General features: G+C 43.9%; 2 protein-coding genes across 2 annotated transcripts in view; one reads left to right on the top strand and one right to left on the bottom strand.

Annotated features, from left to right (window-relative positions):
- Positions 1 to 15,793, bottom strand: part of LOC111872848 (neuroguidin) — a 20,583-nt gene extending 4,790 nt beyond the window's left edge. The window contains exons 1-6 of the mRNA XM_023867051.2: positions 15,579 to 15,793; positions 15,163 to 15,303; positions 14,933 to 15,047; positions 13,654 to 13,929; positions 10,146 to 10,323; positions 9,394 to 9,587 (exon numbers count right to left, since the gene is read on the bottom strand). Coding sequence (XP_023722819.1) covers positions 9,394 to 9,587; positions 10,146 to 10,323; positions 13,654 to 13,929; positions 14,933 to 15,047; positions 15,163 to 15,303; positions 15,579 to 15,587 — 913 coding nt within the window. The 5' untranslated portion in view covers positions 15,588 to 15,793. The remainder of the gene's footprint in view (positions 1 to 9,393; positions 9,588 to 10,145; positions 10,324 to 13,653; positions 13,930 to 14,932; positions 15,048 to 15,162; positions 15,304 to 15,578) is intronic.
- A 172-nt stretch (positions 15,794 to 15,965) lies between these two features.
- LOC111872847 (transmembrane 9 superfamily member 4) overlaps positions 15,966 to 16,315 on the top strand; it is a 10,724-nt gene continuing 10,374 nt past the window's right edge. Inside the window, exon 1 of the mRNA XM_023867050.2 lies at positions 15,966 to 16,058. Coding sequence (XP_023722818.1) covers positions 16,056 to 16,058 — 3 coding nt within the window. The 5' untranslated portion in view covers positions 15,966 to 16,055. The remainder of the gene's footprint in view (positions 16,059 to 16,315) is intronic.

The following is a 16,315-nucleotide window of genomic DNA, read 5'->3' as shown; positions in this document are numbered from 1 at the left end:
ATTTTAACTTGAATTAAGGTTTAAAAAGTGCTAATTTAAAAATCAAATCGACGCGTGTAGATTAACAAAGATTTTATACAATTAGAAAGACTGGGATTTTTACATTTTTAACAAGCAGTGTAACAGTTACGTGAGTGATACACACCTGATGATGGCCATTTAGGGCCGAAACATGTAGTGTGGAGGAGGAAAAAGAAGTAAAAACTACAATAAAATTGTTGCACTTAAGACGGTATTTGTCCATATATAATGTCTTTTCCTGTCCAGAGGCAGAGTACCATCACAATCAGTTTTAAAAATCTTTAGTTGTATAGCCTGTGCTCGTGCACTTGAGAAGTTGTCCATCCACAATGTGTGCCCTTTGCTAAGCAATGGTTCCACAAGAGGCAACACAACAGCTACTGTTTTACTACAGCCACCTGCTTAAGCTGGGTTCCTTGCTCGCGGATTTTTATACCCTGAAGATGGAGGCGATATGTTCCTCTGAAATGTTGGTTCACACAGGATCTACATGGTACCACATCCCACAAGACGGCATTCTTCACACACTACTTGTTATGGCTGAAGCAGACTGTTGCATAATATAAATCTGCTACTCTCTAAATGGACCCATACACTAATGAGTCTGGCTCATGAGTCTGATTTGGCTCAGGTTCCAATGATCCAAACTTGTCCATGTGTGGGTCACAAAGTTGGGAGTCAGCTCACGGTTTATGGTGAAATTAATCCGAGCCCACCTCCCAAGTCAAGCTTGCTGAGCCGGGCTCATATGTGTGTGAGCCTCTTAAGCAGGGGAAACAATGAAAGCATCCATCCATCCTGTTACATCATACATCATTTGAAAGGCTGCACTGTCCTCTACAGAACTTCTGAAGTCAAAACTATAATACTGTGACATGTTGCGCAATGGAAAACAACCCCTCCCTCCCCCAGCCGTGACATGGCAGCTCTGACCACGGTGACATAGCCCCCCGCCAGGCTATGTGGCACCGCTTCCTACTGTGATGAGGCACGCAACGCCGGTGATGTAACACGGCGTGAGGCAACAGTGGTACCAATTACGTAACAGGCAAAGACTGAGACTATATAAGGGGACAGCAGCCTACAGGAGAGTTGAAGGGTATCAGCGGCCGAAGACAGTTCTCCAGTCAGCAGTGAACGAGTTGAAGTGTATCAGCTGCCGAACTGAGTTCTCAAGTTTACGAGAGTTACGAATTAGCCAGCAGGGATTCAGTTAACCAGGCAATAGCTGTCTATCTGTCGTCGGAGTATTTGTTTTACTGCCAATGGCAGTAATTGTCAGATTGTAAATTGTGTGATTGTAAGAGCGAATGTGAAATAAAATTCGCTATAGTCAATATAGTGTGAAGTTATTTGTCGCGCTATACACCCAAAACGTGACAATACTTTGTGCATATTCGATAGAGGGAGCTACATATCAGACTGTGCACATGCTCCCAAGATTGATAGGCCACCTCGTAAAACAATACTAAAAACTGATCAAGCAGGTCGATCATATTTAACATTTGAAAGCCTGCAACTACTGAAGTCAAAATTGTACTGCTTCAGGCATATCTGACAGATAGAACCATTAACCTTTAAGTGACGGCCCTTTAAATTCCGGTAATGGCAGCGGGACGGATTTGATTTAAATACCCGCAATTTTAAAGCAATAAAAACTGTAATCATTTCCTAAAATTGCTGTGATTTCTACAATTTTTATGATAAACGAACCAAATAAACGCTGTTTTTTTTTTCTAGAAAGAATATAGAATCAGATATTGTAATTTACAGACCTTATAAAATGTGTAAAAATTTTTAGGCTGATTCCAAGTAAAAAATTCCCAAATTTGTCGTCTCTCTACATGAATTCAGAATTCTTGGAAGTAAGAATGGTGTATGTAAATGTTGCAACACAGCGGATGGTTTATGTCGCCATGTTTAGTCTTGCATGTATCGAAAGATTATACACGTAGTTCTTTTGGTATGCAGAGATGTGGGGTGAGTATTCGTATACAAGAACACCGATTGTTTATTATCGCTTGTCGCAACACAACAATCTCTCTGTCCTCACTCTGCTGGAAGTAGATTATAAGTACTTTCATGGTTAGCACAGCCAAGCAGTGTCAAAAGCGTGAACCAACCACTGCACTGTCTCGTTTGGAAGACGCTGACATATGTCAACTCATAAACGACTCCGAATCAGATTGTTGTACCGACAGTTCTGAGAGTGGCGTTGAGGAAAGTGAATAGAAATTGATTTCGACGAAGAACCATCATCTTGGTTGGAAACCTGGGGACCACCACACCAGCATGGCAAGAGGAGTGTGAATAATTATTCAGGTTTAGCCGTGGGCAAACTGTGGCAAACAGTTATAGCATCTGTCGTCGAACCTGGAAATGGACAAATAAACTATGTTTCCATCTCCTGGATCTGAACAGTTACATCCTGTTGTCACACAGAGAATTTCGTCTCACTCTTGTGCGGAACATGCTGGAAGGGGTCCACTTCGCCCTCAACGGACCAGGGGTCGAACCCCTGCCGTTTCATTGGAGATATCTCGATTAGAGGAGGCCAAACCACATCACTGGCGGTTGATTTCGACGAAGAACCATCGTCTTGGTCGGCAACCTGGGGACCACCACACCAGCATGGCAAGAGAAGTGTGAATAATTATTCAGGTGGAGCTGTGGACAAACTGTGGTAAACAGTTATAACATCTGTCATCAAACCTGGAAATGGACAAATAAACTATGTTTCCATCTCCTGGATCTGAACAGTTACATCCTGTTGTCACACAGAGAATTTTGTCTCACTCTTGTGAGGAACATGCTGGAAGGGGTCCATCTCGCCATCAACGGCCCAGGGGTCGAACCCCTGCCGTTTTATCGGAGATATGCCGATTATAGGAGGCCAAGCCACATCACTGGCCGACTTCCTCTACTTCGCAATTGAGGTGTCGTGTGTGCTTTTCGCGTGGGAAACGAAGAACCGTCCAGACAAAGTGCGTGAAGTGCGACGTCGGACTCTGGATTTCCGGATGTTTCCAAGATTTCCACACGAAGCGAACATTCCGTTAGACGACACAGGTGGGAACAGAGACAACTTATAAAGCTGGTGACCTAAAATCATGAAAGTAGAAAAAGAATTTATAACTTAAAATTAGATTTTAAAAAGCCGGCCACACACGTGGACTGCGCGACGACATATGGCGTCATTCGTCCCCTTGACTTTATTTTCATGACGCCATATGGAGTCGCTCGACTCTTAAAGGTTAAAGAAGAGTGTGGGATGTCATATGAAGAGACAACCACTAGTTGAACGGTCCTATAATATTTATTACAGTTGCACCGTATACACAGACGAACTTGCATTTGAAGAATTGAAGAATAATAATAACAATAATGAACACACTGAACCAGAATTGTAGAACTGCAGAATCTAGAACTGTAAGACCAAGTCACATTACGACTGACGGTCTGCCAGTCACTAAGTCTTGGTGTCGAGCCCCTGACCAGATATTTATTAGTGTTTGGCATTTACGGTCTTGTTTCTGTGGGGCGCCCTCTGACGAGAGGATGGGTCTGTCTTTTGTATATGCTGCTGACCCTTGCCAGTGCAGTCTTCTAGGGTCTGAGTCCCTTGGGACTCAAGACCATATTGTCGCGTATTGGGCATATATCGCGACAAATAACTTCATGCCGTATTTTATATAGTGAATTTTATTTCACATTCGCTCTTACAATCACCCAAATTACAGATTTACGATTACTGCTATCTGCAGTATCACAAATAGTAGTCTCCAAATGCCAGAATACAACTAACTGGTTGCTGGCTAACTCGGAACTAGCTCAGAGGTAGCTCCAGGACTAACTGTGAATAGCCTTCGCTGCTCCTTATGTAGCCTCGGTCCGGACCATTGTCGTCTGGTGCCGTGTTGCTAGCCACGCTGTCCGGAGTTGTTGACTGCTGCCTAGCAACCAAGATATCCCTCGGTGACGTCACCGGTTGATTCGCTTTGCATAGCTTCAAGGTCGCGGGGACTAGGCTAACATCGGCTCCGCTCGTGATGTCACCGCGCGTTGCATAGCTACCGGGATGCGGGGTGATTACTCGCCTATTACGCGAGCGCTACGTTACCGCTACGTGCAGCTGGGGAGGTAGGCGTCAACATGTCACACTGCTCCCTCCTTAAGGCTGTTCGTCCCGAATAGCCTAACGGTGCATCCCCGTTCATTTTCCTCAGTGGCTGTTCTTGCAGTGTCTCCTGTTGTTTCGGCTACTCTTCTTGCAGCGACTATTCTTCGTCTGTTACATCCGCTCCCCTCTTAAGACAAAGCTCGTCTGGAGCAGTTTCCTTTCAGCTCGCCAGAAGATCCAGTTGTGTCCCATTCATCCATCACTTTCATTCTTCCTCAGGAGACCGGTACTTCTACACTATCGGTTCCTCCTCTGCTTGAAGTCTCTTTTTCCGTTTTGGAGGGGGTCGTCCCCTCCACGAGGTCCAATCCTTCATCAGGTCTTTCGTCGGAAATTTCTTACATCGACATAACAGCTCTTGATGCATTGTTTGCACTCGCTGACGTCGTTGTTTCTTTTGGACTTCCAGCCGCTGGCTGGTACGAGACCTTGGTGCCAAGTCCTTTCTCCAGTATCCGAAGGTTCCCTGGGGAGTTTCCTTCTTGAAGTCATTTCTCCAACGTTGTGCCACTGTCGCGCGATGGGATATCTTCCTGCAGATGGCAGCCAACTTTATCCGGGACGATGATCTCCTCGGATCCAAGATTTCCTGAAGATGTTTCTCCGGCGCCATGACACTCTTGCACGGCGGGACACCTTCCTGCTGACGATGGCCAATTTATTCTGGGGTCCGCAATTTTCCCGTGTCGGATTCTTCTTATTTCATCGAATGCGGCCCCTGCGCCTTTTCTTCTTCGGTTCTCTGACCGGCATTACTTCGGCGTCTTGTATGGGTACCTCTAGTAGTTCTGCCGCCTCAGGTTTCCTGTGCACTGAGGCCGGCTTTTCTTCTTCTAGACGTGCCTCAATCTCTGGGCAGGCCATGGTCTCTCCGACCGGTATTGCAATGGGGACCTCTTCTTGTTGTGCCGTCGCAGGTTTCGTGTCCACGGGGCAGGCCAACGTCTTTTCCTGCCAGGCATTGAAGTCGGCGTCTAATTTCGTCAGCATGCTATCTGCCTTTTCTTGAGTGAATTCTAATCTCTCCAGGAAATCTTCTCTGTCTTTTTTTCTATTGGCCTCCATTTCTTGGTAGGATCTCATGTTGGCGTCCATTCTGTCTTCCAACCGCACTCGGTCAGCATCTGCTTTTGCTTGGTTTACCCTCATCTCTTCTTGGTAGGATTTCATGCTGGCGTCCATTTTTTCCATGTCGCATTTTCTATTGGCATCTGCCTTCACCAATATTTCCATTATTAGTTGAAGACCTTGCTTCTCCATTTTGTAGCAGTCAAATACTCGATGCACAATAATCCAATTATTTGTCAGGCGTGTTTAAGTTCGTAAAAATTCTGACACCAAATTGTCACGTGTCTTGAGATCGAATCTCGCCGGTCACGTGTGTAAGTTCAAATCCCACTTCTGACACCAGTTGTCGCGTATTGGGGTATATAACGCGACAAATAACTTCACGCCATATTTTATATAGCAAATTTTATTTCACATTCGCTCTTACAATCACCCAAATTACAGATGTACGATTATTGCTATCTGCAGTATCACAAATAGTAGACTCCAAAGGCCAAAATACAACTAACTGGTTGCTGGCTAACTCGGAACTAGCTCGGAGGTAGCTCCAGGACTAACTGTGAATAGCCTTCGCTGCTCCTTATGTAGCCTCGGTCCGGACCACTGTCGTCTGGTGCCATGTTGCTAGCCACGCTGTCCGGAGTTGTTGACTGCTGCCTAGCAACCGCGATATCCCTCGGTGACGTCACCGCTGTTGATTCGCTTTGCATAGCTACAAGGTCGCGGGGACTCGGCTAACGTCGGCTCCGCTCGTGACATCACCGCACGTTGCATAGCTACCAGGATGCGGGGTGATTACTCGCCTATTACGCGAGCGCTATATTACCGTTACGTGCAGCTGGGGAGGTAGGGGTCAACATGTCACAATATTTTACTTTCTCAGATTTGAGACTTCCCTTTTCGTCGCCTCTTACGACTCGCAGGGTCACGGTGGAGATATTCGACCCCGCCTCCTGTAACTGTATCTTCCTATGTAACCTAGAGTCCAACATACACAAAACCAGTCACAAGCTTGCGTTGTCACACTTGCTTGAATGTGGGGAGTTCCCACATCACACCCCCGCAGAGATGGTTGCTCAGCTGTTGAAGCAATCAGGAAAATGTACATGACGTCTGGAGTGTGTAGTTCGTTTTACAGGCTGTGGTGGTACAGCATGCGGAACCATGGTTGGGGTTTCATCGGCTGCAGGGTTGTGGTGGTGGTCCCATGGCCTGTCTCATTTAACATGTAGGCAGGTTTGACCCTATCGGTTAACACGGTGACGAGCCTGCCGCGCATGAGGATTTGCATTGTGTTCTCCTTCCGTGATAGGACCTGGTAGGGGCCGCTGTAGGGGGGCTCCAATGCTCTGCGAGTCATGTCCTGCCGGAGGAAGACGTGCGTGCACTTCTTGAGGTCACTGTGCACGAATACAGTTGGGAAGGCATGGCGTGTTGCTGGAATTGGTCTGAGGCAGGCCATATATTGGCGAAGTTGGGTGATGAGGTGCGCTGGATCCACTGGCTCGGCAGTTGGAGTTAGCAACTCTCCTGGTATTCTTAGTGGCTCACCATACACTAGCTCAGCTACTGATGCCTGCAGGTCCTCTTTGAATGCTGTGTGGATTCCAAGGAGAACCAGGGGTAGGGCTTCTGTCCAGTGTTGGTCTGCGTGGCACATGATAGCTGCCTTTAGTGTTCGGTGGAAACGTTCCACGAGTCCGTTAGCCGCTGGGTGGTGAGCAGTTGTTCACGTGAGTTGAATGCCACAGAGCTTGGCCAGGGAGTGGAAGAGTTGAGATTCAAACTGACGTCCCTGGTCGGTGGTGATGGTCTGTGGGCAACCGAAGCGAGATATCCAGCCAGTCAGTAGGGCTCATGCCATTATGTCGGCTGTGATGTTCGGAATGGGGATGGCTTCTCGCCAACGGGTGAAACGGTCAACTGCAGTGAGGGAGTATGTGTAGCCTCCTAACGTCGGAAGGGGTCCAACAAGGTTTATGTGGACGTGAAAAAATCTAGCTGCCTGCGGTGTAAAGTCACCCAATGGAGTCACTGTGTGACGGGAGACTTTGGAGCACTGGCAGGATTGACAAGCACGTGCCCAGGTGCGGCAATTCTTCTGCACGCCTGACCACACGAAACGCTATGTGACCAGTTTTGCCATTGCTTTGGTCCCTGGGTGCGATAGATCATGAACGGACTGGAACACTTCAAGCTGTAGAGGAGCTGGGATGTACGGCCGAGGTTTCCCGGCTGAGGTATCGGGGATTGGTAGCTTCTCGAGCCACAAAGCGGTGTTTGACTGCCGAAGTGATTGGAGCTCATCGTCCTGCGATGCGGCCAATGCGTTGTAGGATGGTGGCGCAGTGACGGACTCGACGAGGGAGAGCACGTCGGCAACAACGTTGTCCTGTCCCGAGATGTGTCGGACGTCGGTCGTGAATTGTGCTATGAAATCCAGGTGGTTAAATTGCCTTGGTGAGCATCTGTCCCTTTTCTGCCGGAAAGCGTAGGTGATAGGTTTGTGGTCTGTGAAGATGCTGATGTGGTGCACTTCCAGCCTGTGGCAAAAGTGCTTTACGGCCTCATAGATGGCCAGCAGCTCGCGGTCATATGCACTGTATTTTTGCTGGGCCGAGTTGAGTTTCCTTGAGAAGAATGCCAGGGGCTGCCAGGCGTTCTTGACGCGTTGCTTTAGCACGGAACCCATGGCGGACATGGAAGCATCTGTGACGAGTGCAAATGGTGCGGATGGATTGGGGTGAGCCAGTAGTGTGGCACCTGACAAACTCGCCTTGCGCTCTTCGAAGGCACTGTGGAGCTCTGGTGTCCAAGTGATGGGGTGGGAGCCCTTGACATTGGGTCCGGAGAGGACGTCGTGCAGTGGTGCCTGGTGTGCTGCCACGTGGGGCAGAAATCGTCTCTAGTAGTTCAGCATGCCCAGGAAATGGCAGAGCTGACTGGCGGTTTTGGGAGGTTGACATTCCTGGAGGTGAGTCACTCGTTCTTCCAGCGGTTGGGAGCCTTCGGCAGACACCTTATACCTGAGGAAGGTGATCTCAGGTACTCGGAAGACGCACTTGATGAGGATCCCATACTTCTGCAGTCAGTCGAAGAGTGCTCGTAGGTGTTGCTCGTGTTCCTCTAGAGACCGGGAGAAGATGAGGATATCATCCAGGTAAGCGAAACAGACGTCGAGTCCCCGTAGAATGTCGTCCATGAAGCGTTGAAAGGTCTGTGCGGCATTGCGCAGGCCAAAGGACATGAAGGGGAACTCGAATAGGCTGAATGGAGTGGAGATGGCCGTCTTCTGTATGTCTTCAGGGTGGACAGGGATTTGATTGTAGGCTCTCACCAGGTCGATCTTGGAGAAGACGAACAACCGAAAAGCGGTGGGAGTAGTTGTGGATATGGCGGACAGGGTAGCAGTCAGGGATGGTTCGGGAGTTGAGCGCTCTGTAGTCTAGAACTGTAACTGTATCTTCCTATGTAACCTAGAGTCTGACATATACAAAACCAGTCACTGTCCGTATTGTTGTGGGCTTTGCCTAGCACCCGCTGTTTACTCGTCGTTGTTAAGCAATGAAGCTTGCGATGTCACACTTGCTTGAATGTGGGCAGTTCCCACAAGAGTATGCACGCAGCAAAGATCAATAAATTACCTATTTACATGGAGAAAACAACAGTAAAACTCAATCTAACGGGTTGATAATATATATTACATTAACGCTTGTAGCTTATCTATGAGGCTGCCGAGGGTAAAACGTAATAACCTCACATGTATTCAATAGACAAAATAAGAAGTCAGACAGCACAGTATGGGACCAGAGCTCTGCACTCCATGCTGAGGGTTTTTTATTGCTAGTGGGGTGGGACTAAGTCCCTTGTACTGCGGCCACTTCTGGCCTATTCAGCCCCAGATGATAGGTGAGGATGATTGTGGAGCAATTGGTGGAATGAAGACTGGCAGGGGAAACCGAAGTACTTGGAGAAAACTTGCCCCAGCACCACTTTGTTTACCACAAATCCCACTTAACCAGACCTGGGATCGAACCCAGGCCACCACACTGGGAAGCCAGCGACTAACCGCTTGAGCTATGGTGCAGCCTCATGCTGAGGGGTTAATGATAGCAGGTACTTACTCTTCTTCCCTTTGAAATGCTTTCTTTTCTTAGAAGTGCCTGAAGGTCCAGATGCACATGCACCTCCTTCTAGACCACGAAGATCTCCAAATCGGGTGAGTTCATCACCTAAGGTACCAAGAGTGGTCATTTTGCGAGCCTTGTGACGCTCTTGTTTTGTTGTTGGGAGTCTCGTAAAGTAGCTCTCCTCGTACCTGTAAAATAACATAGAGCATGTTATCTGTAGTGCGCTGCAGTGAACTTTAGTCAAGACCAAGAATGGAAACAGGAGAATGGATTATGATATACCACTCTCCAAGTTCTTATTTTAAACTGCAAGGGATAATTGTGAAATGGCCTCATAACACAACTTCTTTTTAATCTACTTCTTTCTCTGCATGAGATATGCAAAAGGAAAAAGTTGAATGTCAATAACATAATTTTATGCAATAAAATACTGTTCATTAGTAAAGCATACTAAAATGAGGGGAATTTTTACCTTTATACTATTAGGCCATATACAATAAATGCAAAACTGGAAATAAAATGCTTCAAACATGTTACGAAGTTTTGAATGCCAAGCTGAGAGCATACTAGAACTTTTCATATCATAAATGTTATGAGTGGGCCAGCGAGGTATGTATATGTATGTCCTTCTTCTTGCTGTTACATCTATACAGAATTAGTGAATCAGAGCCTTTTTTTTTTTCTAAGTTTACTTTCTACACCTGGTCGCACTCAAGAGTACAGATTTTCAAAATGCTGTCACTTACTCCTCTTTGTGCCGAAGTTGCTGTACTAGTGTGGCCTTGGCTACATCACAATGTGACACTTCCAATGGACGATCAAAGTATTCTTCTTGAAGCTCCTGCATCACTGAGCTCCCTAAGGCTCGTTTCCTGGCACGTTCCAGCATGCGTTGCTGTTTCTCTGCCCAGCTCTCGTCACCATCTGTATATGTCACACAGGCAAATGTCGGAAATGTCTATGGTCCTAACTCAGGAGAGAATCTGCCTCTTGGACAGACCAGACAATCAGAGAATAAGCTCAAAATGCACTCAAATAACTATTTTAAAGTACTTGTTGGATGCAAGAAAGTGAATATACACCATGTAAGAGTTTAAGCATTAGCTGCCAACCAATCAACAGCACTCAATCAAATCATCACACAGAAGTCATGAAGCTAAATCTCCAATCTCAATATCGGATTAGATGTCATCATACCGCAATAAGCCGCTGGAGACAATCCGATTTGGGAGAAAAGAGAATCAATCCTTATAATGAAGTCACGGAAATAAGTTGCACGGGTGTTGGGGATGACACAGTTCGAGACTTCCTTCTTTCTGCTTAATGTTTTATTCTGTTCCAGCCCTCTCCGTAAGAGGTTATCAATACAAACATTCCTGTGAGTGGAACAGCTAGGCAACTGAAGGGGCATGTAGACAATTAGGTTGGAGCAGGAAGCTTAACAGCCTGAGAGTGAGGTGGTGAGAACTGACCCAAGAAATTTCTTTCCATGGCCTCAGTACAGTCAATCTTTTCACTCATCAAGTTTTTATTACATACTAGCTGTACCCAGCCACGCGTTGCTGTGGCTCAGTCTAACGAAATATTTAAATTCAAACGCAGATCAATCGACACAGCTCAATCCCACCGCCAATTGCAATGAAAAATAAGGAGAACACCTAAGAAAACGAAATGAAAAACAATGAAAAATAAACTATACTCATGAAATGAACGCTATGGTAAACGACACAGCCCAATTCCAACGCAACGTCACACGAAATAACATAATCAAGATGAAAATAAATCGAAATCTATGAAAATCCAATTTATATTTATATAGATGTAACGTGTTTGGGCACATCACGCAAGTATTTATTGGTCTTTGCTTTTACACTTATACACTTTCCATGAATTGCCACTTGCAGTATCAGAACTAATTCTTTTTTCGCTTAGCTCCTGGCCCAGTGCTTTGCTGCCTATTTTGTCGTGGCTGGATCTCGACTGTCTCTGACGGCGGCTTCCTGCACGCTGTTTATATTCGGCGGTAGCGTATTCGAATGCAACGTTGTGTCAGCTATTTATACCTCGGCGGTTGCTATACAATGAGCCTTCTGTTGTCTATCACTGGGGAAACGCTGCCCGTTGATACTGAGATACCTACGCAACGGCCAACGGTTGGGGCTACAGACTCACTTCTTCGGTGGTTATTCCAGACTAACTGGGCGAATGAATTGAACACCCCTTTTATACCCTCGGCCGCTGCTATGCAAATGAGCCTTTGTTATAACCGTGGAAACGGTGCTTTGTTCATTCTGCATTTCCTATGCAACGACCCATTGTTACTGCGTTGTCTCTGTGGGAACACTCCGTGTATTCGTCGTAACCGTGGAGATACGATGTTCTCGACTATAACCGTCCTACTCCACGTTGGTGCCACCTTCCTTCTCTTACCGTCCTTTTGGCTCATTGGTTGCTGGTTGCAGCTGCTCCTCTAGCCATTCCCTCTCACCTGTTGGTACTCCGAGTTTGCAGGCTGCTGCTGCTGCGTCCTTCTTATCCAGTTCTGCTTCCCTTTTTGTTGTTGTTGTGGATAATTGTTTGTGGAATATGGGTTAAGTGAATGCTGGGCGCCAGTAAGCTTACTGTGTAGGCTTACATTTCAGGAGAAAGGGGGGATGAACCAGAAACTGCAGGTGATGGGTACTGCATTCGTACTAGAGTGATGATATTCTGTCTCAGGGTGCATACGGGCCTTGCGTCAGCGGGAAAGATAAGAATGTTTATAGCTAGGCACTACCGCACACTGTTTAATGAGCAGATCTTGATATACATGTAACAGCACTTGTCCTTAATCCCTTAAAACACCTTGAAATCACTCAAACGTCAGTGACCGGATCCCTGGCTAGTTATTTAGCGACAGCTTCTTTTAGCACAACACATGGGAGTAACACTTTTGCTTAAACTTTAAGACAAAGTAAGATTCACATTAAATTTTGCAGAGTTATCAGGGATTGTTCCCGTAACACACTTAACATAATTCTGTTTTCACTTCGACTTTTTAAACCAAACTGCCAGTGACACTAATGTTTTGGCTGTACACTTGGAGAGTTGTTCAGAGACTGCTTTAGCAGACTGACTCTGCTTTGAAGCAAGAAATCTTCACAGCTTCAGCTCCGCCTCCAAGTCACTACCCTAATTTCGGCTGATTGGAACAATTCGAATTTGGGGAGTTAACCATAATTCTCACTGCTCCAATCACCTAGCTTTAATTTGGGACTTTGGACCTTAAAGTCCTAACATCGTTTTTGACAGCTGCTTGAAAAATTATACCAGTAGCGTGGGTTGCTGGCCATCCCACTTTTGACTTACGGGGTTCAAAACCTGTCAAGCGTAACTTTACCAAAGGATCCCGCCGGTCAACTTTCGAACTGAATTTCCAAGAAAACTCTACGGGGTGCTTCCTGCCTGGTCTTTGTAGCAGTGAAGCAGGCCCTATTCTTGAAACCATGAATTGGGCTAAGTCACCCTTGAATGTTCCTTACTACATCCTATGCTTAATTACCATAAAAAGAAATATTGATTACAAACAAAGCTGATGGTGTCAGTGGTACGGCTACATGACACAACGGCTCACTGTTGGGAAAACAGTATCACTATTGTTACTTCCTATGCAATGGTCTGTTCTTGCGTTTCCATAGAAGCGACTCTTCTGAATTCCAAACAGGTTACAACGGATGTTGTAATGTTTTTCAAAAGACACATGTTTTTACCTGTCACAGGTGTGACATGTATATAATAGGTCTATAAAAACGTGCGCATTCGAATGCAACGTTGTGTCAAAATTTTGAAGCAATCGGTGAAGAACTTTCAGAGATCTTCGAGGGGTAACAAACCAACATTAACGTTTTTATTTATATGGATTTTATGCATTCCTTCTGTAGATTTTAAATTTGCATTTGTGGATGATATATTAAAGATTTTGTAAATTTCTTAATTAATTTACTGATGTTTGAAATTTTAGTACATTCCTTTAAAAACTATCTGAATCACTAAATGTTCTGACGGACACTAAATACATTTTTAGAACTGACAATATACATTCTATAGTTGTACTTACTGAATGGGCTAACAGGAATTGCGCAAGCTATGTATGTCTAGGCATGAATGTGTTATCAAGACATGCTACAGCTAAAGTGAGTTCTGAGAGCTACAAGAGGCCAGATAAAGCACCATTTAATATTCAGAGTATCACAAAAATGTATAAAATTTACTTACCATAGTGAACAGCAGCCAATTTAGGTGGAACATACACTCCCTTCTTCACCTTGCCTTGTTTATCATCTGATTTATCATCTTCACCTTCTGATTCACTTTCCTCTGATTCTTCCGCTTTACTAACCATGTTTTCTGGGTGTGCACGGAAGTGAGTTGGGTCAGATCCTCCAGTAGAGCCTGTAGCTGCAGTCTTCACCAATTTGTCAATTTGATGCTTCAATTTATGATCAATAGGGCGCATTTTCTCCAGTACTGTACGTATTTCAACAAGGTGATCTGGACATATCACAATATAACAGATTGAAGATTAAACCATTCCTACTCTACTGGACACTGCTATCCTGAGACTGTTTCCACACTTTTTCCTACACATCGACATTTCACTGTATGCAAAGTAAACTAACATCAGGACTTCTAAATAATTTGCATACCTCAAATTACTACCTGAGGCCACCAACAAACCAATATTTTCACCACGATGTACACAAAAATCAGCTGCTTGAAATAGCTGCATGTTAATGAGACTACCTGGGGTAGACTCCTCCCTAACAGAATAGCAGTCACTTAGCTGCTCATGAAATTCCCTATATTTTAATGGAATTCAAAGGTTTTTACACATTCACAACAGCCCGCAAAAAAATCATAAAAAATAACTATCAATATTAATGACAAGAGCTAGAATGGTCACTGGCCTAACAGTTATGAAATATTCTAACTATGCAAAAATGTTAACACAATCACAACTTAAAAATTCAATATAACATACATACATACATATATATTTGCGTTTCTTTAAAATTTTCATAAATGTGCCACCGGCACAAGCAAACAAAACATTGGACACATTCACAAATAAAATCACTAGCATATATAATCCATACTTGTCAAAAACACATACAACAGTTAAAAGGCAATAGAAATTGCAGCAAGCATATATAAGCACATCCAAGGACATAGCGTTTAGTGAAGTGTGCACTGTCAGACACCCCTTTTCCTTAGCTGTAGGTCTTGACAGAAAAGCAATAATTCCTCAACAGTATAAGAAGGGTTTAAAGCAATACATCCTTTAGTTTCCCAATAAACTGTTTTTTATTATGTACGAACTCAATTAAAAAATCAGGCAAACTATTAAAAACCTTTACATGAAAATATGAACTATATGAACTATAAGAGAAACAGTCAAATCTTAAGATGTACGTACAAATGTTCTGAAAACTACACAATGGGAGTTGCACATGAAAATGTTACACATAAATCAACAGTGAAGCTAATAACATACCTATAGCAGGATCTCCCTCAATCATTTTACCAGAACATTTACGCAGGACAACATATGTCAGGTTGATGAGATAGCTCAGAAGCATGTGATACTTCATTTCTAAAAAACTCAAACCCTGCAGTATAAATGAAGGCAAAATATTACAAAAAGCAGTAATATACACTGAGAACACAAAATGTATTCCTCGTAAATTATTATGTACTTCCGTAATACTGAATATTCAGGCTCACTTTATCTGTTGAAACTTCTCCTCTTTTCACCCGCGCCAGCATGTTGTCAACTAACTGTGTAACTTGCTGAACACTCTCATTCATTTCTCGTAAAAGCTGAAATGCCTGAGGCAAATCTCTGGATATTATTTCATCTAATGCCTACAAATAATACATGCACAATTAGACATAAACATCAATACACATAAACTTAATTACTTACCCCTCCGTTCAATACGGACCGCTATTCTTAGATATCAATTACAATCTTTTAGTTTGTAGCTTATTTTCAAAGGTAGAAAGTGCTGCCATTTTCCAAACCACAAACAAAATGTTGGGAAAGAAACCACGAAAAATCGAGCAAATTAAAAACCATTTATTATAGCATACGACTATGTATACTACAAATATTATATGTTAATATTCAAGTTACATACCTGAACCATCGTTCTGATTGATCATAAAAACCCTATAAATTGCATTTCACAAGTAAATAAGTACAAAATACACTATCCCACGTGGAGCACTCAACCACTAGCCATATTTTTTCCCCGTGCCGAGTTGTACGGCGGAAGTCAAGATAAAGTAGTAATGAGTTAAAGAAATATATTCTCGTATTGTAAGGCTGTCCTAAATGTGAAATATAAATTATAGTTTTAACAGTACAATTAATACTTCATAAGGCCTCAGTGAAATTATTTTAATCAATGATATTGATACTTCGTTCAACCAGTTTCATGAAAACCAACAACCAAGACCTAATATTCCTACGTGTCTGATATGGTTGATATTTTCGTTCGATAGTCGACTGCAATAAAGTCGATAAGGATATCGTAATCTTGGAAATTTGGTGTACACTGTTGTAGGGTTGGGGACGTAGCAGTCGGCAAAATACCATCGATTAAACGTCCAAAATGGTAATTGTCATTTAAAACCGTAATTATTATACTGACTTTCTTATCTTGGACGTAGCATGACTTTATACTTTCGGATCTTAATAATTATTAACTGTTGTTAGAGGTTGGTATAAAGTTTATAACCTGTAAAAAAACGCTTAGGCATTTGTATTTATGCTGTTAATACAGCTACTACCTCATCATTCCAAAGGTAAAGCAACTGAATGAATGGAAAGGATTTTAGTCCATGATTTATTTAAACCGTCTTGCAGTGCATA

This window comes from Cryptotermes secundus, unplaced genomic scaffold, assembly GCF_002891405.2.
Source record: "Cryptotermes secundus unplaced genomic scaffold, Csec_1.0 scaffold294, whole genome shotgun sequence".
NCBI lineage: Eukaryota > Metazoa > Arthropoda > Insecta > Blattodea > Kalotermitidae > Cryptotermes > Cryptotermes secundus.
Note: the sequence above shows the minus strand (reverse complement) of the source record. Positions and strands in the feature narration are given on the sequence as shown.